This window comes from Oncorhynchus mykiss, chromosome 7 (genome assembly GCF_013265735.2).
Source record: "Oncorhynchus mykiss isolate Arlee chromosome 7, USDA_OmykA_1.1, whole genome shotgun sequence".
NCBI classification, from domain to species: domain Eukaryota; kingdom Metazoa; phylum Chordata; class Actinopteri; order Salmoniformes; family Salmonidae; genus Oncorhynchus; species Oncorhynchus mykiss.
Window position 1 is genome coordinate 76,783,946 of NC_048571.1, and position 26,088 is coordinate 76,810,033.

The 26,088-nt window shown below is 42.6% G+C and overlaps 2 protein-coding genes across 9 annotated transcripts in view; both read right to left on the bottom strand.

Moving 5' to 3' along the window:
* LOC110528515 (histone-lysine N-methyltransferase SETD5) overlaps window positions 1-9,204 on the bottom strand; it is a 54,150-nt gene extending 44,946 nt beyond the window's left edge. For 3 of the 5 annotated variants that reach the window (XM_021610624.2, XM_021610625.2, XM_021610623.2), the window contains exon 1: window positions 844-915. Coding sequence is in view for 2 of the 5 variants with exons in the window: in XM_021610626.2 (XP_021466301.1) it covers window positions 4,843-4,957; window positions 5,148-5,245; window positions 6,380-6,454; window positions 6,570-6,641; window positions 6,879-6,995 (477 nt within the window). In the remaining 3 variants the exon portion in view is untranslated. Of the gene's footprint in view, window positions 1-843; window positions 916-4,842; window positions 4,958-5,147; window positions 5,246-6,379; window positions 6,455-6,569; window positions 6,642-6,878; window positions 7,002-8,889 lie in introns of those variants that run through there. The other 2 variants (XM_021610626.2, XM_021610627.2) reach the window with 2 other exon arrangements.
* Window positions 9,205-9,636: 432 nt separating this feature from the next.
* LOC110529031 (plexin-B1) overlaps window positions 9,637-26,088 on the bottom strand; it is a 185,574-nt gene continuing 169,122 nt past the window's right edge. For 3 of the 4 annotated variants that reach the window (XM_036984099.1, XM_036984100.1, XM_036984101.1), the window contains 13 exons: window positions 24,669-24,886; window positions 24,385-24,563; window positions 24,175-24,241; window positions 22,886-23,032; window positions 22,263-22,428; window positions 18,112-18,215; window positions 17,800-17,884; window positions 17,408-17,568; window positions 16,653-16,813; window positions 16,210-16,357; window positions 15,874-16,014; window positions 12,655-12,729; window positions 9,637-12,493 (listed from right to left, as the gene is read on the bottom strand). In XM_036984099.1, the coding sequence (XP_036839994.1) occupies window positions 12,389-12,493; window positions 12,655-12,729; window positions 15,874-16,014; window positions 16,210-16,357; window positions 16,653-16,813; window positions 17,408-17,568; window positions 17,800-17,884; window positions 18,112-18,215; window positions 22,263-22,428; window positions 22,886-23,032; window positions 24,175-24,241; window positions 24,385-24,563; window positions 24,669-24,886 (1,757 nt within the window). In that variant the 3' untranslated portion in view covers window positions 9,637-12,388. Of the gene's footprint in view, window positions 12,494-12,654; window positions 12,730-15,873; window positions 16,015-16,209; window positions 16,358-16,652; window positions 16,814-17,407; window positions 17,569-17,799; window positions 17,885-18,111; window positions 18,216-22,262; window positions 22,429-22,885; window positions 23,033-24,174; window positions 24,242-24,384; window positions 24,564-24,668; window positions 24,887-26,088 lie in introns of those variants that run through there. The other variant, XM_036984102.1, reaches the window with a different exon arrangement.

Here is a 26,088-nt window from a genome sequence, read left to right on the forward strand (position 1 = left end):
CAGAAACTCCCAAGTGATTGCTTATATTGAAACTAGTTAAGTGGAGTTTCCCCTTTCTACTTGTAGTGCTGTAATTAAAACTAGGGAAGCACAATATATCGGTATCAGCCGATATTATCTAAAAATGTAAATATCGGTCGATGTCTAGTTTAACGCTCCGATGTGCAAAACCATTATCAACGCTGACGTGCATACCTATATAATGTAGGTACATGACGCAATGAAATGTTGCGCTATACATGCAACACCATTCTTAAACGAGCCCACAATGTCTGCTGTGTGGATCGAGCAGTCATTTGAAACAGTAAAAAAAAAAAAAAAAAGTCTCTGCAAGACAACTTAAAGGCCAAACCCATTAAAGCCAAGATAATGGCATTAATTGCCCTTGACAATCAACCGTTCTCTGTCGTGTGTGATGTCTTTCGCCGACTGGTTAAGCAACGGTACACAACCACGTGCGCTATTTTTCAGATGTTGCCCTACCGGAGTTACACAGTAATAGCGTCACTGCTATTAGCTTCGCGACATGCATACGATGGAACGCCGTGTGGGTCTTTGCTTGTCAAAAAAGATACAGTAGCACTGTAAAAGCTGTACAAAAAAGTCTGTAAACAAGCAAACAGCGTTGGTAATGAAGCATCATTTGTTCGACCGCAACTTCTGGGGTACCTAGCTAGCACCAATACAACCAGCCTGAAAACAATGAACAGTAGAACCTGCAGTCATTTACATTATTCTTAGCAATGATTTAGGAATCCTTGTGAGTAAGTATTAGCTAGGTTGCCACTTGTTGCCAATTGAAATTGAACTTAATGAAAAGCAATAGCTAGCCAGCTACTTTACCCCGTTGCCCAAAACATTATAAGCAGCTAGCTTCATCTGGCTAGCGAGGCTTGACCACACAAGGTTTTGTGTTGTGAAGCTAGCCACAATAAGGATTAGCCACAATAGTGGACTTTGCGGTTAGCCTTCAAAATAAAATGTCATTGACAGTAATGCAAATAGTAGAATTATGCCATACTTGTATTTTGAAGGCTAAACGCAAAGTCCACTATTGTGGCTAATCCTTATTGTGGATAGCTTCACATAGACGGTTCGACCACCACTAATCAAATAAGAACGGTCTTATAAAATAAGGTTATTTTAGATGACACCTAGCTATATAGTTAGCTAGCTATTTATTAGCTTCAGGACATACATACTATGGATAGTTAGCTAGCTAACTATATAGCTACTGAAACAGATTATCGTTTTGCTGTTTTTGGGGAAGAACATTGTTTGCATCCATGAGCTAGCTTTTTTTTTTAAATGACAGCACTGTAGGTGCGCGAGACAACTTGACCAGCATCATAGCATATGTATCGATGAATCGTTGTGACATGAAATACGAGTGAGTGTAATCAATGTGTAATAACTACATAAACAACTGTATGAACCCGTTAAATTATTATGTGACGTGCAGTCATATTCAGGTCCTGACACGCCAAATAGTGTTAAATAGTATATTTTTTGACACGCGTTCAATATCAATCCTGGTTGAAAATTAAATGACTGAACAACGAAACAGCACAGCAACTAAGTGCAAGAAATAGGTTTTGATTATTTTACTGGTACTGGGGACATATATATGTAAATGCCAACAAAATAACTTTTTGGTCAGTGTGTGTGTCTGTAAACTTTATTTAACTAGGCAAGTCAGTTAAGAACAAACTCTTATTTACAATGACGGCCTACCCCGGGCCAAACATGGATGGCGCTGGGCCAATTGTGCACTGCCCTATGGGACTCCCACGGTCGGATGTGATACAGCCTGGATTCGAACCAGGGACTGTAGTGACGCCTCTTGCACTGAGATGCTGCGTCCATGTGTGTTTAAACTATTTAACTGTACTAGAATGTTTAAAAATATATCGGTATCGGGTCTTTGGCAAGGAAAATATTGGATATCGACCAAAAATGTCATATCGGTGCATCACTACTTGAAACAGCTGCATAAACAGGTCACATGACTCCTGACGTTGCTGGATGCAGACCTTGCTCTGCTTGGTTGCCAGGGTATTCATGATTCAGAAATCCGTGAAGTGTGGACAAATTAGTTTTATTGAAAGCTTACGGGCCGGGCCGAATAGAGCCATTTGTCAAAAGTATTAACGGTTTTGAGTCAGGAAATGTGTACTTTACTAACTAAAACATTAGCGATTACTTGAAATAATTATAATGTAGCCGACTGCCACAGCAGCAGAGATGGGTAACAGCACGTGTGCTCTCTGGGGTAATAGGAGCAGTTTGCTTTCGCGACCACAGGATTTTGCAGCCCTAAATCCGGCCTCCTGTAAAAAATAAAATCAGTCTTCCCCCCAAAAAAACTAATTGGAGACGCACCCCTGTTCCAGCTGGGCCAAATGGAAAGTTATCTAACGAGTTAGTAGCCTAGATAAGTGATCATTCAATAAAGTACATTTTATCATAAACCTGATCAGGACTGTTGGTGGGATTATGTTTTCACATTAGCCCAGAACACTATATAGCCTATTTTTATTTATCACAATGTTTTTGGGATATTCTATCCTGCAACGCAAGGTGACACAATGTCCAGGGTCTCCCCCACGATGTGCTGTTGTTACTCATTTCCTTTACTCAATTTTATTTGTCACATGCAAAAAAGTATTTAGTCAGCCACCAATTGTGCAAGTTCTCCCACTTATAAAGATGAGAGAGGCCTGTAATTTTCATCATAGGTACACTTCAACTATGACAGACAAACTGTGGGAGCAATTATTAGGAAATGGAAGACATACAAGACCACTAATAATCTCCCTTGATCTGGGGCTCAACGCAAGATCTCACCCCGTGGGGTCAAAATTATCACAAGAACGGTAAGCAAAAATCCCAGAACCACACGGGGGGGACCTAGTGAATGACCTGCAGAGAGCTTGGACCAAAGTAACAAAGCATACCTATCAGTAACACACTACACCGCCAGACTCAAATCCTGCAGTGCCCGACGTGTCCCCCTGCTTAAGCCAGTACACGTCCAGGCCCGTCTGAAGTTTGCTAGAGAGCATTTGGATGATCCAGAAGAAGATTGGGAGAATGTCATATGGTCAGATGAAACCAAAATATAACTTTTTGGTAAAACCTCAACTCGGCGTGTTTGGAGGACAAAGAATGCTGAGTTGCATCCAAAGAACACCATACCTACTGTGAAGCATAGGGGTGGAAACATCATGCTTTGGGGCTGTTTTTCTGCAAAGGGACCAGGACGACTGATCCGTGTAAAGGAAAGAATGAATGGGGCCATGTATCGTGAGATTTTGAGTGAAAACCTCGTTCCATCAGAAAGGGCATTGAAGATGAAACATGGCTGGGTCTTTCAGCATGACAATGATCCCAAACACACCGCCTGGGCAACGAAGGAGTGCCTTCGTAAGAAGCATTTCAAGGTCATGGAGTGGCCTAGCCAGTCTCCAGATCTCAACCTCATAGAAAATCTTTGGAGGGAGTTGAAAGTCTGTGTTGCCCAGCAACAGCCCCAAAACATCACTGCTCTAAAGGAGATCTGCATGGAGGAATGGGCCAAAATACCAGCAACAGTGTGTGAAAACCTTGAAGACTTACAGAAAACATTTATAACAAAGTATTGAGAAACTTTTGTTATTGTCCAAATACTTATTTTCAACCATCATTTGCAAATACATTTATAAAAAATCCTACAATGGGATCCTACAAAATAGGATCCCATTTTTAGATTTCTTTTCTTATTTTGTCTGTCATAGTTGAAGTGTACCTATGATGAAAATTACAGGCCTCATCTTTTTAAGTGGGAGAACTTGCACAATTGGTGGCTGACTAAATACTTTTTTTGCCCCACTGTACAAGACCTTAACCAACAATGCAGTTAAGAAAATAGAGTTTAGAAAATACTTAATTTAGAATAAAATAATCACTTGAGTTTCTGGATTTTGGGTCAACGTCTTTAATTGATGCAGATTATTATATTTAATGCTGGAAGTTTATTTTTCCCCATGTCAGCTACAGAACATTCTGAACATAAATCTCTGGTGTAATGTCGGTCATTCTTTTCTCAACCTCATTGTACAATTTGCAAGTATGTACCCGCCTGATCCTGCCTCACAAAACAATACATTCTGGTTATAAAAAGACAAGCATTCTTGTAGTCTTCAACTATCAAAGGATAACTTCTGTTGTAGTGTAAAACCACCTTAACTAATCATTATGTATAAACATTATCAGAGGCACTGCAACCTGTTTGAAAAAGTCAATGTTTTCCAAGGTTGGCATATGTCAACAAATGCAAGCTACGTGCGGACATCTATCAACCGGCAGTTAATGGGGTGCCCTTCATAGAGTATTGACCATTTTTAATTGGCTGTTGCAATCTTTGTCAACAAGTTGTTTCCTTGTTTTGTGAATCTTTGTGAACGCATCCGCCCCTCTCAAGTGTAATTTAACAGTTTCAATTTGCAATGGTTTTGTATCAAAGTGTGAACCGCTTACCTACCTAAATCCCAGTCGTCATTAAGGCATGTTAAACTAGGCGAACACGGCCCGCCCTGCCAAATCGTTCTCTTCAAATAATGCCTTCTGAACAACAGGCAACCACAGCATTATCAACAGTGTAGTCTATGGCATTGGCAGCCCTACTGATAGTCAAACTCAATACTAATAATGGCTGTGCGTGTCTCTGTAAGCAGGTGCTACAGAGTTACATGGAACCGGAATGGTGGTGTGTGCACCTGTGCTGCTGTGGAACCATCATTGTGGCACATGTGCCTGTAAGCAGGTGCAGCAGTGTAGCCGCGATGGAGGCGCATGTCTCACCTGGGTGCGTCCGGCATCCTGGACCAGGTATGTGGGCAGGCTAAGGCTCATGGCCAGGGCCTGCAGCTCCAAAAGGTGGGCCATGTTGGTCCCCTGCACCACCACCTTCTTCGCCCTGCACACCACACAAACACACATGTAGATATCCTTCTGTGCATACTGTAGAACAGCCAGATGGTGGCATTGCCATTACCAGACATCATTATGGTGTTTTAAAAGCGTCTGGCTGTCTTAATCTGATCCAATTTGATCAGCAGTATGACGTCTCAAATAATGCCCTAATGAGGAAGTGGTCCGGTCCTTACCCGCCATGGTCCCACTTCCAGGCCATCTCCCTCCAGCTGTTCTTCTCCTGCAGAGCCTGGTAGAGCCCCACAGCTGCGTGGCCCACCTGCGCAGCCAGCTATACAACAAACACTTTCAGTTAGAAGAAATTAAACACAAAACCTTTTTTTAGCAATATGGGCAAACTGGGATTTTTTTGTACACCTGGTTCACAAACTACACCAAAACAAGCATACTAGCTTGACAAAACACCACATTCCAACCCTTTTTCTTAAAGCTCAGACACACTGGGGCCTCCCGAGTGGCGCAGCGGTCTAAGGCACTGCTAGAGGCGTCACCACAGACCCGGCTTTGATCCCGGGCTGTGATTGGGAGTCCCATAGGTCGGTGCAAAATTGACCTAGCGTCGTTCGGTTTAGGGGAGGGTTTGGCCGGGCTTTACTTGGCTCATCGCACTCTAGCAACTCCTTGTGGTGGGCCGGGCGCCGGCAGGCAGACCTCGGTCGTCAGTTGAACAGTGTTTCCTCCTACACATTGGTGCGGCTAGCTTCCAGGTTAAGTGGGCAGGTGTTAATTAAGTGGAATTTGGCAGGTAATGTTTCGGAGGACGCATGACTCGACCTTTTACTCCCGATCCCGTTGAGGAGTTGCAAAGACCTTAAAGTCATCAGCGACTTAACTACCTAGCAATTTTAACTAGCAAGATGACAACAAAAAACATTGAATTCACTCTCCATAATCCCATACCGCCAGTGCCAGCCCATAGCCAAATGTTTAGATTGCTAGCACAACATAGCTAGTGACACTGCACGAATAGGCAGCTGTTTCATGGAAACTAGCTAATCAATTGTGATTTAATGATGTCAATACTAGCTACAGTGGTTAACTAGCTTGGATGAAGTATTTAGTGTTGTGTGCAATGCATCTGTGCACTTAACTAGCTACCATTCCCATAGACTACATTGCATATGAAGTATGATTGGCTCATCCATGGATTTAAGGCAAAAATGCCCTCCTTTTCCTTTTTGTTGTCACTCTAGTTGGCTACCCCACGTCGGGGATTGTGCTCTCCGAATGGCTCAAAGTCAAGTTGTTGGCCACTGACGAGCATTGCGAAGTAGAAGCGCTAAGTTCGTCGCTACTAGGTCGGCACACAGCAGGTACCGCTTTTGTTCTAGCAAGAGAAGGAACGGCCTCCCACTGTGATAAGTAGCTATCTGCAGTCAGACGGTGTTTCATGCTTTACACGGACCTTTCCCACACCCATGGCCAGGTCCATGTTCACCACAAACACCATCTTGAACATGAGGTCATCGTCTCCTTCCTCCTGAGGGGACGAGAGAAAGCGAGAACGAGAGACATTCAGGGTGGGCTCAGACACGATACAGGAGAGGTAATGTACCAACTTGTACCTGTGCAAACTAAGGCTAGCTTATGGGCACCTCATTCTCCAGCTTGTTAAAGTAGTACATGGCAGCCTCCTCAGCAGACACGTTTCGGGTGTGCAAGAGTGCCTGTGGATGGGTAGACATGGAAAATATCCCAAAATAAGGACTTTGAATAGATCTGTATTAGGTGGATTAGCAAAGTCAATCATAAGTACAGTACTCCTTAGTCATTATGAATGCATTAGTAAGTAGAGAGGGATATTTCATCAGCGAACAGAGATGATCAAAGATGAAATTTGCACAATATAGTGCAGATCATCTCTCAGGAAATGTAAGAGAACCTGTATGCAGTAATTAACCCACTTGCTTGGCAGCCTCCTCAGGGATGTCCAGCTCTCGCAGCTGCTGCAGGTACACAGGGTTGACCTCCTGAGAGCCAGAACCTGGGCCCGTCTGCTGCTGCTGCTCGGAGGGCTCCATAGTTAGCTGGAGCAGGACCACGTTGGATTAAAGTCAGTTTAATATGTTGCGGCATTAAAATAAATATGTACAGTACACCGTAGCATATTTCTTCAACAGTTATGTTGTGTAGAAACAAGTAGCTGGGTCTTTCAGTGCCTGTCTTTCCTGTGCACCATGAATTATGGTAGAATAGCTACTATTATGAGAACACGCTAGCAATCTAATACACTCAACACAAATATAAAATGCAGCATGTGAAGTGTTAGTCCTATGTTTCATAAGCTGAAATAAAAGATCGCAGAAATGTTCCATGCGCACAAAAAACTTCTAAATGTTTGTGCACAAATGTGTTTACAGGCATGCTGACTGCAGGAATGTCCACCAGAGCTGTTGCCAGAGAATGTTATGTTCATTTCTCTACCATAAGCCACCTCAAACGTTATTTTAGAGAATTTGGCAGTACGTCCAACCGTCCTCACAACCGCAGACCACGTGTAACCCCACCAGCCCAGGACCTCCAAATCCGGCTTCTTTACCTGCAGGATCATCTGAAACCAGCCACCCAGTCAGCTGAGGAGACTGTGGGTTTGCACAACCAAATAATTTCTGCACAAACAGTCAGAAACAGTCTCAGGGAAGCTCATCTGTGTGCTTATCATCCTCACCAGGGTCTTGAACTGACTTCAGTGGACAAATGCTCACCTTCGATGGCCACTAGCACACTGGAGAAGTGTGCTCTTCATGGGTGAAACCTAGTTTCAACTGTGGGAGAGCAGTTTGCTGATGTCAATGTTGTGAACAGAGTGCCTCATGGTGGCGGTGGGGTTACGATATAGGATTGCATTGTATCGATGGCAATTTGAATGAGATACCGTGATGGCCATTCATCCTCCACCATGATAAATGCACAGCCCCATGTGGCATGGCCTGCATACTCCCCAGACATGTCCTCCATTGAGCATGTTTGGGATGCTCTGGATCAACATGTATGACAGCGTGTTCCAGTTCCTGCCAATATCCAGCAACTTCACACAGCCATTGAAGAGTGGGACAACATTCCACAGGCCACAATCAACAGCCTGATCAACTCCATGCGAAGGAGATGTGTTGCGCTGCTTGAGGCAAATAGTCACACCAGATACCGACAGATCCTGATCCACGCCCCTACTTTCTTTGAAAGGTATCTATTCCCAGTTATGTGAAATCCATAGATTAGGGCATAATATATTTATTTAAATTGACCGATTTCCTTATATGAACTGTAAATCTGTTAAATTGTTGCCTATTGGTTTGTTTTTGTTCAGTAAGGATCTAGCTAGTAGACTGGCATTGAGGGCAGCCATTGACAACTACTTAGGCATTGACACACCTCGAAGCTAGTTAGCCAAGTACTCTTGCTAGTAGTGAACTGATATTCTAGTTAGCTACCTAAATCATTATGTTGATATCCCAATTACAGTGATACCCTAATTATATATATAGCCAGATATCTAACGGTTATCTGTAGGCCTGTTTGGTGGGTAACGTTAGGTAAGTTACGTTAGGTAGTTAGTCAATTACTGAGACAGAGTAGCTAAATGGCTAAGGTTAGCGTGAGCTAATCTCATATCACGACGGAACAAACTCTCAAAGTGGCAACTCGATTGTGGGATGACAGCTAGTTAGTTACATATTTAACGATGACCACAAGACGGTAGCTAGCTTGTTATTTAATGCCAAATAGAAAACAAACCGTAGCTAACATAGCCAAGCTAAATGAACTAGCAGGCATTCAAAAATATTATTTAACAGTACGTTAGCTAACAGCTGGTTGCATTTGCTATCGTGTAACATATTTTGTTTGCTAGCTATGTATTATTTGATTTCCCTGCAAGCTCTTAACGTGGCTAACTAGGCAATTTAACTAGCTTACTGTAAAGATTGCGCCAGCCACTCCTACCTGCGTTGCGTTGCTAGCTTGTCAGCTACAATCCTTTGAATTAGTGGGATGGGAGTGCTTGCTTGCAAACCAATATCCACTCTCGCCTTTCACTGCGATGAAGCCAGGTTGTTGACTGCAGATGACTTGTTCATTAAAAGATGGGCGTGTTGTGGTTTCACGTCTTTACACCATTTTGGGCAAGGTTCGCTTTTTTTCCCGTTGTACGGTACCGGATTGCGTCAGTATTAAAGTCCTCCTCACATCCGGTTCTACAAAAAATATGGATCGTGTGAAACAAGAGCATCAATGATTTATTCCGTCAGAAATGTCTAAACGTTTCGTAACGAAACTTCGTTGAAGGAGTTTCCCCATGCATGTTGCTTTGGAGCAACATGTGGCATGTTGACCGCCCTCATTGATTTATGTTGCATATGGTGTGTGAAGAAATTAGGTTGATTATTTCTGTTTCATGACTAAGTGAAAGGACACTGCTTTTGTCAGATCATACTTTTTGTAACAGGAAAATAGGATTAGCTAAAATGTTTAAAATCAGTTATAGTAATAACGTCTTCCATTCCCTCGCACTGGTCTGAAAACAATATGGTGAATGTCTACCGATTTGCTCTCATACTGCTCCAAGTATTTAATGTCATTGTAGACAAAGAAGAAACAAGTAATAGACTAATTCCCTTCACTTGAAATCTACTCCATACGAGACAGATGTAGACAAAGACCATATGATTTTACAAATACTTTATTAACTCACCATATGTAGGAATTTACACTCTTATTAAAACAGCAGGTTAAGTCGCTACAAGTTACATTATTCAATCATTATGTACAACTATATTAACAGACAAAATAAAAATCAACCTTAAAGTGCTCCTTGCAGAGCCTGCTCTACATAGCTACATTTATACAGCCTAACAATAGTTTTCCTTCAAATGACCACCACCTGCTCTCTTCACCATTATTAGGCTTCATACATAATACTAGTCTACATTGAAAGCATATGACAATACAAATTGTCCATTGAAAAATAGTGTGATGTTAACCAATAAGCTACTATGACTCGTTTATGCTGTGCAATCTAGGGACAATGGCAGTGAACAGGAAAATGCATCCAACTGGAGAACCCACACAATAGCATGCAACGCATAAACTACATACACTTTCATCTCTTCAAAATTATTATCAAAATAGGACAAAACTGATTATTTGATTGGGTTTTACAGTTTAATGACCAATCTGCTGACTCATTGTCAGCCTCTTATTGGTGTCTACTCACTAGAAAGCCAACAGTGCACCCGCATATAAAGATATAGCCTACCACATGGGTAGTGTTAAATGTCTTCATCCATAAGTCTAACATCATTATGTGTCGTTAACATACATGCAACACCTCCAATTCGTGTGATAACGTTCTTGGTACATAGCTTTACCAAAATATTTAATCACAACTTCAAACCATCAAGCTCTGTGGGATAGAATGATTAGTCTAGGTTTCTGTCCCAAATGGCACCCTATTTCCTACATAAGGCTCTAGTCAAAAGTAGTGCACTATATATAGGGACTAGGGTGCCATTTGGGATACAAGAATGACGCTATAGTCTAATAGAGAATGCAGAGATGAGCAAATTATGAATAACAACCCATGGGTAAATCATAAGAAAACGAGTTTCGGTAAAGTTCAGAAATGGCAATGTAGTTATAATTCTAATACTTAATCAAACGTTGCAAAATGTGACTAGGTCAAAGTATCTTCTGTGAAACCTTATAGACAGTTAAAACAGCAGTGTTAGGAGAACAAGTTCAACAAACGTAGGAGCTGTCGCCATCTTGTGTTCAATAGAATAACTGCAATACACATATCAACGGCGCAGTTGCCAATTGTCAGATAAATAAGCTACCTCACAACAGCACAAACTGAGAACATGATTCAATAGACTTTTCTTGGTTGAAAAACAAAAGTTATGTTAAAAATGTACAACAAGGAAAGCTGTATGAACGTACACCATAAAATACTGTGGGACACATGTTTTAAATATATACAATTCTACAGTTGAGATTTGTTTGTTTAATCTATGATCTAGTGTCCCTCCAGTGACTGTTACCCTTTAAAAACATCAAAACATTCACACGGTCACCTATTTCCAGTACCTTTTGAAAAGACTGCTTCTTTGCTTTCAGTATCATTCTTTCTTTAGTCCTGCAGAGCGTGAGCTGTAGCCTCTTTCCGAGAGCTATTCATTTAAACTCTGACATTAACATCTTCCTCCCATTCAATACCATAAAGAGGAACACAGATTTGTATAGACTCGGGAGCTACCTGAAAAAGCGGAATGGCAATAATTACACATTTAAAAAAACATTAAAAAAGAAGAGTCGTCTCAAGAGTGTCATGATTGAGTGAACTGTGTGTGTGTGTGTGTGTGTGTGTGTGCGTGTGTGTGTGTGTGCGTGTGTGCGTATGTGGCATTTGTCCACTACTCCGAAAGATACTACGTGTACTTATGATTTGGACGGATATGGAACAAAGCTACTGTTTTGACATAAAGAGAGTCAGAGGGAGAGAGCAATCTGGTTTAACCTAGCAGACAAACCGCGAAACACAAGAAAAAGCTTCAGGGTTAAAGAAATAAGAGGATAACTTGAGTTTTCAGGTGAGTAAAAGGAGGTAGAGAGTGCCGATAACTTATAAGACTCAAGCCCCTAGGAAAGGTACTGTATGCAACTGCATTAATTGGTGACAATGTAATATCTAGAGAATGTTTATTAAATGCTAATAAAACGTTTCACTCCACATTTCATGTGGAAAGGGATAGAATGAGGGGGGAAACCAGGATGGTCCCTTCCAACTCTCGCTCACACTTGCTCTCCATCTAGCTACAACCAGCATTTTGATAGACATAAGACTTCCATTCATTCATATGAGACTTCAGATTGTTGACTTCAGCACGTTTCCATTGACACATCATGTAACGTCCGGATCTCCCAAGCCCCTTCTTCTAGTTCCACAGAGAGTTCTACAAGAGAAGCAGATGCCACAATGTGGTCCAACTCAGGGCTGAAGGGTGAACGGGTGGGACATACAAACGAAGGCTCCTCGTCTGTTTGTGTGTGTGTGTGTCTCCCTTTATCTTTCCCTCCTGTCTTGTCCACAGTGGAGAGTATACCACCACCTCTAGAGAGTTTCACGTGTTCAGCAGCCCAATACACCACATCCCCTTTTCAACCCCCTGGGTGACTGTTGTGTGTGAACAACAGTCACTCATTGCTCCTTAATGTGGAAAAGGGGTGGGGTGTTTGGGGTCCTTACCCCTAGAACCATACTTCCCCCTCTTCTGACAGGAGGGAGATTTTGTGTTAATCCGTCTATTGGTCCGGTCTATCCTCCTAACCCACCCCCTCTGAGTTTCCCTCCCCCACTCCTGTGGGTCTCTTAATGTGGTCCCCTCTGCCGGCGTGGTCTTGGTCAGTGGTTTCACTGTCACAAGTCAGTGACTTTGTTCTCTACGGCTGCAGCGATCTGCTGGAGCCGGTAGCCCAGCTGCATCTTTTGGGCCGTGCTGTCCTCTTCTAGGGCCCCGATGATCTGAGAGAGAGCAAGGAAGGGATGGAGAGGGATGAAGAGAGCGAGAGAGTTAGATGGAGGGAGAGACGGAGATGGAGTGAAAGACAGATGTAAGGTAAACCAAAAGACACAGCTCTAATGTGTCATTCCATCCAACCACACAAGAGATAATGAAAACTCACCTGGTCATAGTACTTGTTGATGTACTTGTACAACTCGTGCAGGGCAACAAGGTAATTCAACTCGCCTGAGTAATTCTGGAAAAAAACAAAAACATTTTGACTTAAAGTCACTACAAATAAATAATACGCACACACTTAAATGTGCTAATAGAGTTTCTAGTAAAGCTGGTTCTATTAACAATAGGACATATTTAAAGTGTTCTAGGCATACATTGCTTTAAAGTATAGGCCCACTCTGAAAAGTCCAAAGTTTTACAGCTTGTGCTGAATGAATGATTACTAGATCAGCTATATTCACAGTAATAGGGGTGACAGTAATTTTTAAAAACATTTTAAAATGAGATACAAACTGCAATATGTAACTTTTTGGGCGACCCAACCAAATTCACATTGAAATGTGAGTTATAGATCTGTCACACTGATTGAAAGCAAGTCTAAAAAGCTGTATATCTGTTCTAAGTGTGCTATTTCTATGCTTCCCATTCTTCCATTTCATTTTTTCAAACAGCTGGTTATGGAAAATATATTTCACAGCTGTATAGATGGTACAATGAGTATTTCCACTATACTTGCTTGTTTTGTGAAATAAACTTAAATTAGGCAAACTATTGGAATATTAGCAACGAGGAAATGGCAAAGCGATTTCTGCATAGTGCACGTAAAAAATAGTACCAGGGATGAAACCAAAATTATTTTCCAATTGTGTTGTTCTGAACAGAACCATTATTTATTTTGTTACGTTCCACTGTTCCGACCTGCAAAATAAAGTTCTGAACTGGTTTAAACCCCACAAAAAGTAACAGTTTATAGAGTTCCTTTGTGTTCCTTTTTAAACCTTTGAAATAGTCACAAAAAAACAACAACATTTATCCCGATATTAAATTACTTCAATCTTCAGTGAGGATAGAGCAGCTTGCTCCTTGACTTATTCCACATTTTGTTACAGCCTAAATTCAAAATGAATTAAATAGATTTTTTTCACCCATCTTCACACAATAATAACCCATAATGAAAACGTGAAAACATGTTTAGACATTTTTCTAAATGTATTGAAAATGAAGTACAGAAATCTCATTTGCATAACTATTCATACTCCTTTGCTATGACACTCCAAATTGAGCTCAGGTGCATCCAATTTCCTTTGATCATCCTTGAGATGTCACTACAACATTATTGGAGTCCACCTGTGGCCAATTCAATTGTTTGGACATGATTTAGATAGAAACACATCTGTCTATTTAAGATCTCACAGCTGACAGTGCATGTCAGAGCAGAAACTATACCACGAAGTCCAAGGATCTGTAGATCTCAGAGATATTGTGATGAGGCATATATCTGAGGAAGGGTATAAAACAATTTCTAGAGTGTTGAAAGTTTGAGAGCATAGTGGTCTCCATCATTGGTAAATATAAAAAATATGAAACTACCCACTCTGCCGTCTGATCAAACTGAGCAACCGGGCAAGAAGGACCTTGGTCAGGGAGGTGACCAAGAACACAATGACCACTCTGACAGAACTACAGAGTTCCTTGGCTGAGCTGGGAGAACCTGCCTGAAGGACTATAGTCTCTACAGCACTTCACCAATCTGGGCTTTATGGGAGAGCGGCCAGACAGAAGACACTCCTGAGAAAAAGGCACATGGTTCTTTGCCAGGAGTTTGCAAAAAGGCACATGAAAGACTCTGTGGTCTGATGAGACAAAAATTGAACTCTCTGGCCTGAATGCAAAGAGCTATGTCTGGAGAAAACCAGGCACAGCTCATCACCCGTCTAACACCATCCCTACCGTGAAGCATGGTGGTGGCAGCATCATGCTATGAGGTTGCTTTTCAGCGGCAGGGACTGGGAGACTGGTAAGGATAGAGGAAACAATGAATGGAGCCAAATACAGGCAAATCCTTGATGAGAACCTGCTTCAGAGTGCAAAGACCTTACACTGGGGCGATGATTTACATTCCAATAGGACAATGACCAAGCATACAGCCAAAGGAATGGTGGAATGGCTTCAGAACAAGAATGTGAAAGTCCTTGAGTGGCCCAGCCAAAGCCCATTGAAAATCTGTGGAAAGACTTGAAGATTGCTGTTCACTGCTGCTCCCCATCTAATTTAAGAGCTTGAGAAAAATTGCAAGGAAGAATAGGAGAAAATCCCCAAATCCAGATGTGCAAAACTGACACAGACATACCCAAGACAACTCAAAACTGACACAGACATACCCAAGACAACTCAAAACTGACACAGACATACCCAAGACAACTCAAAACTGACACAGACATACCCAAGACAACTCAAAACTGACACAGACATACCCAAGACAACTCAAATCTGATACAGACATACCCAAGACAACTCAAAACTGACACAGACATACCCAAGACAACTCAAATCTGATACAGACATACCCAAGACAACTCAAATCTGATACAGACATACTGACAGACATACTGTTATCGCCGCCAAAGTTGCTTCTATAAAATGCATCGAGTCAGGAGTGTAAATTCTAAAAACATGTTTTCATTTTGTCATTATGGGGTATTGTGTGTAGATTGGGGAGAAAAAAATATATATTGAATGTCATTGAACTTCCGAGAGTTGGTTTAACGTTGGACCAAGCTTGTGTGTGCAGAGTGGCATCAGAATTAAAAATGTCTCACCTTTTTGTAGTTAATTCAATGTTAAACGTGATAAATATAGTATCCTTAACCAGCATTGAAAAAGTTAATCCATTCTTCTCTAATTAAAAATCTAAATTTCTGAATCACACTTGTAAAGTCAATACACTTCAGAAACCTACGCTTCAGAGGGGCAGGTAGTCTACACACACTGGCAATGATTTTTAGCTGGCAGGAAGAAACTCGAATACGTTTCTGAGTGACATAGTGAGGCGCTGTGTTGCGGGACTGAAAAAACGTGCCCGGAACGTAAAAGAACGTTATTAACCAGTTCCAATGCTTTTAAAATAACGGTTCTGTTCCAGAACAGTACAGATCACTTTCGTTCCCTGAACTTGATCCAACCCCTGCAAATAACCAATTAAAATAATAGCAAACTCAAATGTATTCTTTTTTTTATTCATCAAAAAAATGTGCAAAAAATGTCAAGTTTAAGCTAGAGCACTTTTAGTAGAGTGCAAAAACTGTGACAATGATGCGTTTGCCAAAAATAGCTTGAGTGAACAGTGTTTTACTGAATTAATAAACTGAAGTAAAAGACCAACCCTGGATAGTTCTGCTAGTGCGGAGTTCATCTCCTGGTCACTGGCAGAGATGGTCTGTCTGATGTCAGCGTAGTACCTTTCCACCATCTGCTTGTACCGGGGGATATCTCTGGCATAAAGCAGTTTGTTTATTGGTGAATCCTAGAGAGAGACAGAACGTGAGGGTGAGAGAGATTACCAGTTATAAAGAACCACTTCCACCTTCCACAGTTTCCCGTGGCCCAGTCAACTCCTCCCCAGAGGGGTTGGGTTAAATGTGGATGACACATTTCAGTTAAATGCATTCAGTTGTACAACTGACTAGGTATCCCGATTCCTTTCCCTCCTCTCGCTCACCCTGCCCAGTTTATGCTCTGAGGTGGTGCAGGAGTCCATGAAGGTCTGGGAGATGACCGTTAGCACGGCGTCCACGTGGTCCGAGGGCTGGACGTCAAAGATAAACTGGGGGTTCTTTACAATGTTGATCCAGAACCTCAGGGGCAAACTGGACGGAGGGAATGAGGGAGGGAAAGGGACTTACATGTATGGATAAGAACTGTTATGTTCATATGTTACATATATCATCCAACCACATAACGTAAACACACATACACGTATGCAAGGACACAAACGTGGATGGTCTCAGGAGTCTGTGTGTGCGTGAGTGTGTAACTGTTGGTCTTCTAGATGTGGAAGGAATCAGGATGTGTGCGTGCATGTATCCATGTACATGCGTGTGTTTGTCTGCGTGTTTGCTTCTACACACTCGTGAGCTTCTGCCTAGGTGTGTATGTATGTACCTGTTAGTCTTCCAGATGTGGATGGTCTCAGGGTCGGTGATAGCGTGGTGCTGTGCCTGGTCGTCCAGCAGGTCAAAGAAGTACTTGACGGCCAGCGGAACGGGACGACTGGTGGACAGGATCACCGTGAACAGGTCGTCCACAAACTTCTGCAGAGTGCCCTGTGGAGGGAGGGAGAAGGTTAGGGGCTTTGCTCAGTTTTAAAAGTCAATGTGGGAGTGTATATGTGTAGTAATAACTCATTATAATTTGAGGGGTGATTATGTTTGTCCTGTTACACACTTGTGGAAATATGTTCCCCAACTCCCCGAGACACCCGGAGGGAGTGGGGTCACAGCCAAGGTCACCATTGTCCAGCGCCTCTGGAGAAATTGGGGTCAAGTGCCTTGCTCAGGGCACAGCTACAGATGTTTTACCTTGTCGGCTCTGGGATTCAAACCAGTGAACTATCAGTTACTGTCCCAAAGGTCTAACCTCCAGGCTACATGCCGTGTGTGTGTGTCTACAGTATCTACCTACCGTGTGTGTGTGTGTGTCTACAGTATCTACCTGCCGTGTGTCTACAGTATCTACCTGCCAAGCGTGTGTGTGTGTCTACAGTATCTACCTGCCGTGTGTCTACAGTATCTATCTGCCATGTGTGTGTGTCTACAGTATCTACCTGCCGTGTGTCTACAGTATCTGCCAGGCGTGTGTGGGTGATATGTGAGTGCGCGTACATGCAATGTGTGTGTCTGTGTGGGTCCAGTATCTACCTTCATGGAGAGCAGACGTGTGAGGTAGATCTCTGGTATTGCCTTGGCCCTCTCCCTCACGCTGCCGCGGCGGTGCTTGGGTAGCTCAGGCTCTTCGCCGGCCTTGACCAGGTGCCACAGCCTCACCCCGCCCTCATCTGCATCCTCCAGCATGGGCGTCTCTGAACAGGGGAGGACAGAAGAAAGGAGAAGGGTTGAGAAAGAGAGTTAGCAAGAAAGGGCCATTTAAAATTTTACATTATTTTACATATTTCACAAAAGTTAACATTTGAGTCAACGTTTCAGCCTAGTGGCCTTTCTCAAGATGAGATGCATCCATACTTATTCTACAGAAACTGGAACAACAAGACATTTCCCAGAGAGAGTGGAACTAAAATGCAAGTGCAACTCACTTTCACCTGCCACGTAGTCGTGGTTGTCGTGATGGATGTGTTTGCTGTGGCGCGGGACCAAAGCCACTGTCGCGCCATCTGCAACCTGAAACACAACCACAACAGTGTTAGACATCTCTCATTAATATGATATAGATCCACTATGAAGGCTTTGTGAATGCTTATGAAGGGTTAATGAAGTGTAATACCATTAAAGGCTTAGAAACATGAATTTGACAAAATCTTAAGACCACTACGAATGCTTAATGAATGCTTTACGGAGTGTTATAAATTCTTTATAAAGCTTTATGACTGTTTGATATGGGTGCAGACCTTGTAGTGCTGGAGTGTGTTGAGGCGTTTCCAATTGCCCTGGACAATAGACGTCAGGTCTTCATCAGACAGGATCAGATGACCTGCTACACCAGACCTCCACTCTGAAACACATACAGTGTGTTAGACAGGACTACACAGAATGAAACACACACAGTTTGTAGCCAGGACTATACACAGAATGAAAACGCACACAGTATGTAGACAGGCCTATACACAGTATGTAGACAGGCCTATACACAGAATGAAAACACACACAGTATGTAGACAGGCCTATACACAGAATGAAAACACACACAGTATGCAGACAGGCCTATACACAGAATGAAAACACACACAGTATGTAGACAGGCCTATACACAGAATGAAAACACACACAGTATGTAGACAGGCCTATACACAGAATGAAAAAGAATACTATAATAATACACTATACATCACTTTAGTCTCAGTCACTACCAAATAACATTCATCAGATCCAGTGAGTGAGTGAGGAGGGGAAAGGTATGCGTGAAAGTGTGTGTGTGTGTGTGCGTGTGTGTGTGCGTGTGTGTGTGTGCTTCTGTATGCACATCTTCCCAGTGGTGGGACCAAGTTACTATTATTCAAGTCACAAGGTTCGAGTCTCAAGTCGAGTCCCAAGTAGAACGGGTCAAGACTGGAGTCAAACCCAAGTCTCGTATTCTAACAGCAAGTCAAACCCAAGTCTCGTATTCTAACAGCAAGTCAAACCCAAGTCCCGTATTCTAACAGCAAGTCAAACCCAAGTCTCATATTCTAACAGCAAGTCAAACCCAAGTCTCGTATTCTAACAGCAAGTCAAACCCAAGTCTCGTATTCTAACAGCAAGTCAAACCCAAGTCTCGTATTCTAACAGCAAGTCAAACCCAAGTTTCGTATTCTAACAGCAAGTCAAATCCAAGTCTCGTATTCTAACAGCAAGTCAAATCCAAGTCTCGTATTCTAACAGCAAGTCAAACCCAAGTTTCGTATTCTAACAGCAAGTCAAACCCAAGTCTAGTATTATAACAGCATGTCAAACCCAAGTCTCGTATTCTAACAGCAAGTCAAACCCAAGTCTCGTATTCTAACAGCAAGTCAAACCCAAGTTTCGTATTCTAACAGCAAGTCAAACCCAAGTCTAGTATTATAACAGCATGTCAAACCCAAGTCTCGTATTCTAACAGCAAGTCAAACCCAAGTCTCGTATTCTAACAGCATGTCAAACCCAAGTTTCGTATTCTAACAGCATGTCAAACCCAAGTTTCGTATTCTAACAGCAAGTCCAGTCAAGTGACAAGTTTTCAAGTCTCAAGTCAAGTAAAAAACAAAATCCATACATGCAATGACTTGTTCAACTCCAAATCTGTCTATTTATTGAGGCCATCAGACAGCCCTTTTCATTATTTTGTCTTCTCTAATTGTAAAATATGAACCTTGTAACTGATGGCAAGGCAGGTTTATTTACAGGTCTTGATCCAATGGTGAATGCGCCATGTCATACCAAATATACACGGGAAATAGCCCAAAAGAAATACCCTTGGTATCAGGCTCATTAACCAGTCCTATCTGAACAGACACAGGTAGTGGGCAAGACTGGTCCCCTTGTGAAACCGCATGGAATCTGTCTAACAGGAGCTCAAAACAGGTAGGCCTGCATAATAACATTATTATTATAATATTATAAACACGGCCCCCAGGATCATAGGATTACGCAACTGACAAATACAACCAATAAACAGGTTCTACAATGTAAAAGGCAATTTCCACATTGATACAGTCAGCTAAATCAGACAATTATTTTAAATGATATTTCTTTCAGCACACATCATTTTCTCTTATTCTGACTACAAAGAGATCTACTATGTGTACTGAGGCCCGTGCGCTCCTATTACACACAACCAAAATGACAGAGACACACGGAACTCCGACAGAACACTGGAAATATCAACAAATGAAACCATTTATTTCATGAAATAAACAGAACTTCTACCTCGTGAGTCTTGCGAACGTTCATGTGTACTATAAACATCGCGCCCACTCAGAGCAGCGTAAGAAATGGTTGGCTAAATGAAAATGAAACAAACATGTCTACGTGATGCAATAAAAGGTACGGGATGGAATGATGAAACGCTAGCAATTACTTTAGTATTACATGGAAAATACATTTACCACATAGGGCTGTGCAAAGCAAAGGCAACATTTCAACAAGAGAACAAACTCACGCTCCACTGGTGGGAGTTTGGAGAGCATCTTCCCACAGTAGGCTTATAATTCATTTTATCAAAATATTCCAAATGCTAGCTTAAGTTAATTCTACATTTCAAATAATTATTACATACAAAACCACTTTTGCCAGCAGCATACCACCCTGCATACCACTGCTGGCTTGCTTCTGAAGCTAAGCAGGGTTGGTCCTGGTCAGTTCCTGGATGGGAGACCAGATGCTGCTGGAAGTGGTGTTGGAGGGCCAGTAGGAGGCACTCTTTCCTCTGGTCTAAAAAATATCCCAATGCCCCAGGCCAGTGATTGGGGACACTGCCCTGTGTAGGGTGCCGTCTTTCGGATGGGACGTTAAACGGGTGTCCTGACTCTCTGAGGTCATTAAAGATCCCATGGCACATATCATAAGAGTAGGGGTGTTAACCACGGTGTCCTGGCTAAATTCCCAATCTGGCCCTCAAACCATCACGGTCACCTAATAATCCCCAGTTTACAATTGGCTCATTCATCCCCCTCCTCTCCCCTGTAACTATTCCCCAGGTCGTTGCTGCAAATGAGAACGTGTTCTCAGTCAATTTACCTGGTAAAATAACGGATAAATACAAATGAAGGCCTATGCGAGTAATTGTTGCCCCATTGCTGGTGAGCTTGCAAAGTAAACAGTTAATATTATTGATTGCCAAACAATGTTTGGAGCTGCAAATGTATTTATTATGGCAATCCTCTCTCCCTACAATTTGACGTTTGAGCTTTACCCGATCCAATAGCTGTACAGCAAATCAGCAATCTGTTTGCTAGCTCACCCGACCTGTGTTGAGTGACAGTTTGCTGGTCCAATCAGAGTACCGAATGTGCGTTTCACTAACCTATCTGTTGCAACTTGCATGTTTTTTGTGTGTGTTTTTTTTTTACAAGGGCGTTGCTGTGGCTCCAATCTCTGGCTGTGTGTAGAGTAATCCATGTAGACTCTGTGCCACAAAATGAGTGACAAAACATTACAAAACCTGGTTAAATAATTTCAAGTCATCAGTCTCAAGTCAAAGTCGAGTACAGGGTCTTGAGGCTTCAAGTCCAAGTCAAGTCATTTTATTTTCTATCAAGTCGAGTCATCAAATTTGAATCCACAAATTTGAGTCCAAGTCATCTGACTCGAGTCCACAACTCTGCATCTTCCTGTGTGTATGTGTGTTCCTCACCCAGGTCCAGAGAATCTGTGTGTGTGTGTATGTGTGTTCCTCACCCAGGTCCAGAGAGTCTGTGTGTGTGTGTGTGTGTGTTCCTCACCCAGGTCCAGAGAGTCTGTGTGTGTGTTCCTCACCCAGGTCCAGAGAGTCTGTGTGTGTGTGTTCCTCACCCAGGTCCAGAGAGTCTGTGTGTGTGTTCCTCACTCAGGTCCAGAGAGTCTGTGTGTGTGTTCCTCACCCAGGTCCAGAGAGTCTGTGTGTGTGTTCCTCACCCAGATCCAGAGAGTCTGTGTGTGTTCCTCACCCAGGTCCAGAGAGTCTGTGTGTGTGTTCCTCACCCAGGTCCAGAGAGTCTGTGTGTGTGTTCCTCACCCAGGTCCAGAGAGTCTGTGTGTGTGTTCCTCACCCAGGTCCAGAGAGTCTGTGTGTGTGTTCCTCACCCAGGTCCAGAGAGTCTGTGTGTGTGTTCCTCACCCAGGTCCAGAGAGTCTGTGTGTGTATGTTCCTCACCCAGGTCCAGAGAGTCTGTGTGTGTGTTCCTCACCCAGGTCCAGAGAGTCTGTGTGTGTGTTCCTCACCCAGGTCCAGAGAGTCTGTGTGTGTATGTTCCTCACCCAGGCCCAGAGAGTCTGTGTGTGTGTGTGTGTGTGTGTTCCTCACCCAGGCCCAGAGAGTCTGTGTGTGTGTGTGTGTGTGTTCCTCACCCAGGCCCAGAGAGTCTGTGTGTGTGTGTGTGTTCCTCACCCAGGTCCAGAGAGTCTGTGTGTGGCCGGTGGGAGAAGGAGGTGCCCTTGTAGACCTGGTCCAGGAGTTTCTCCTTCACCTGGGTGATGGTGTCTATGTCCAGCACCTTGGAGGGAAGCGGCTGGGTCTCATTCACCCCCCCACCCTGCATCAACACGTTCAGGGTCTGGGGGGGGGGGGGGGGGGGGGGGAGCTTTCAATCACTCACAAAACACACTTTCCTGGATGGTCGTTAGATCTATTTATCTCTGGTTTTTCACTGAAGAAAAAAAAGGGAGTTTGTGTGTGTGGTTAAACTGAGTCCCTCTTGTGAGCCAACACTGGACTTTTCCCCCTTTACTTGCGCTGACTTCGCTGATAACTACTTTAGGAATTGAGGAAAAATGTACTTACAATGACTGAGATATGTGGTTGTTTCATCTAGCTATCTGAAGATGATTAACTAACTGTAAGTCGCTCTGGACAGGAGCGTCTGCTAAATAACTAACATGTAAAAAGAAATGTGTATGAGTGTTGTGTCTGAACGCTTGAATGTGTGTGTGTGTGTACACGTCTGAATGTGTGTGTTTGTCTTTGTGTGTCCGCATGAGTGTGTGTCAATGTCTGAGTGTGTGTATTCTCACCAGGGTCTTGTACTCAACATCCTCTCGGAGGAGACGGTTGTCATTGAGCGTGTATTTGGCCTTGCCAGTCACCGCGTCCACCGGCCCCTTGTCCACCTGGTGCTTGATAGCCCTGAACAACATGTAGAGAGACTCACCTGCAGAGTCCTGGAGAGAGGGGGAGACAACAACAGTTAGCATCATGCTAGCGAAACAGGTAAACAATTAGCATCGTGTTAACAAATCAGATAAACAGTCAGCATAATGCTAACAAATCAGGTAAACAGTCAGCATAATGCTAACAAATCAAGTAAACAGTCAGCATAATGCTAACAAATCAAGTAAACAGTCAGCATAATGCTAACAAATCAAGTAAACAGTCAGCATAATGCTAACAAATCAAGTAAACAGTCAGCATAATGCTAACAAATCAACTAAACAGTCAGCATAATACTAACAAATCAGGTGAACAGTCAGCATAATACTAACAAATGTATGTAAACAGTTAACATCATGATAACCAATCCGGCAAACAATTAGCATCATGCTAACAATCATTGTCCTGGGAAAGACGAGGAGACATGACATTTACCAACATGCTAAAAATGTATTCCTCCATTTCGCTTGCTAATGAATGCTAATGCTAGTAGCCATTTGACCCAGGTAAGATATAGATAGCCAAGTCTGCTTAAAACTGTCATGGATAACATAGCCAAGATTCACAACCCTGGAATAAAGCCTAGGGCTAGTCGGAATTCTTTGAAAGTGCATCCTTCCTTCCTTGAAGTCATTACTGATTAGAAATGACTGAACAGCTGAAAGCCATGTGGTGGTGTCCTTTCATTTCTGTCCAATTGTGGCTAAACAGTGATTACTTCAAGGATGTACTCAGTCCTGACACGACTCATGTGGAACACAGAGAGAGAGAGCTGTGACATACTGCTCTGGATAAGAATACTGTAAATGCAATATTCGCGCAGAAAGGGGTTGAGCTTTGATTGGTTCTCTTAAATGCTTTTCTCTTTCCTTAGAGGTTTGGACCTCACTTTGTTTGGATTTGAAAATCCAACCGTTGTATTAGAAGGGGTGCGGTGCCCCCAGGGTCTGTTTGTGGTTGTACATGTAGGTGTTGGAGTGAGAAATACACAGTAAAAATCAGCTTAAAAAAAGAACAGCCCTTTTCATTAACTGACACTTCGTGCCATCAACATCAAGGAACCTTTCCAGACCCTGAAGTCAGGAAGACTGGTGTCAGCCAGACTAATCATTTCCTCCTCTGTGAGGAAATCATTCCTGTGATTCCGACTCACCCTGAGGAAAGCATAGAGGCTGATGGACATCCAGTTGGTCAGCAGCTTCTCCACCACTGTCTCTGTTCTGTAAAGCAAAAAATCACTTTCACATATTCTCTTCTCCGACACACCCTGGCCTATACCCCCCCCCCCACACCCTGACGTACAGCCCCACCCCCCCACCCACACACCCTGACCTACACCCCCCCAAATCTCTTCCTATCTTACCTCCGCAGCATGAGTTTAGGGTTCTTGACCACGTACTGCTCCACCAGATCATTGAGCAGGGTCTTGAGGATGTCTGTGAAGTACTCCAGTTTACCATGCAGCGCCACAGTCAGGAGAGAGGCCACGTAGGCCCGGTCCCTTGGTGAGAACGTCCGCTGGCTCTCTAGAGTATGGATGAACTGGTAGCGAGGTGGAAGACAAACTTGTTTTAGACTATCAAGAGTCCAATAACATAGTAAGAATCGGTCCAGTTCTTTCACCAATCATCATCACTGTCCCCCTACCTTGGTGAGGAAGAGTTTGCTGTTGAGCAGGTTAGAGAGCTGCACCAGGCCCTGCTCCACTGTGGCCCGCCGACTCTCCTGTACGTCCAGATCCCTCCGCAGGGGCGACTCGCGGTGGCCCGGGAAGAAGATCCGCTCGGCATAGCGCCGGTAGTCCAGGAAGGGGATGCCCGAGCCCACCAGGTCACTGGACATGTCCATCATCTCCGTCATCAGGTCTAGGGGAGCAGGGTGAGGAGTTCAAAAGGTTAAGGGGGTGTAACTTTATATTTTTTTATTAACCCCCCCTATTTGGAGGACACATATCTTGTTGGTTTTTTTACAGCTTTTGTGCTACATTTTACATGTACATTAATGCTGTCATTCTGCCCCTGAACAAGGCCATTAACCCACTGTTCCTAGGCCGTCATTGAAAATAACATTGTTCTTAACTGACTTGCCTAGTTAAATAAAGGTAAAATAAAAAATAAAATAAAATCCCAACCCTCAGCCACTCCCACCTATCACCATAGACCACCTTCATTTGGTTTCCATGTGCCATGTATTTTCAATTGTGATGTTTTACATACACGTTGAACCTTTCTAATAGTATAGAATCCACAGATTGTGAGCTAAAGATGAAAAACGTTCCTACGACTATTATCATATTATTTATTGACTGACTATGGCTTTCCAAATCGACCAACACTAACACTAACATTTGTTGTAATATTTGTTCAATCTTTTCTGGAGGATAAAACTGAAATTGTAACCAGCTTTGTATGGCTCGTTTAAGAAAGGGCGATACTTTCAACAAAATGTCATTTTCAATTAGTCCGAAATGAGAAGTTGTAACCTGTATAAAAGCAAAAAGGCAATTTTTGAACAAAGGATGAGCCTTTCTTAATAATCTACTGGATAACTATTTGGGGTTTTAGTATAACTTATGTATGAGTGAAGCTTTTAGTGAGGGTTTAAAGCTTTAATATTTAACTATTTTAGTCCCCCAAACTCATAATTATTATATAAATAGGCATGTTTAATTTTGTCTGGCTTAGCATTCCAAATAAAATTAAATATTTTTTTTGCTCATATGATTTAAAAAACGAGTTGTCTGGAGTAGGCAGTGCCATTAGTAAGTAAGTAAACTGTGATAGGACCAAAGAGTTAATCAATGTGATTTTTCCATAAATAGACAAGTATTTATCTATTTAGAATAGAATCTTATCTATTTTTGCAAACATTGATTGTGGTAAGTTCATTTATATTTTTTGAGATGTGAATACCAAGTTTGTCTAACTTTACCATCCACCCATTTTAATTGGTAAACTACAAGGTAGTGTAAACACATTTTTTTAAACAATCCAATAAGCAATATGGTACACTTGTCATAATTAGGTTTTAGTCCAGAGAGGCTAGAAAAGTTATCAAGATCTTCAAT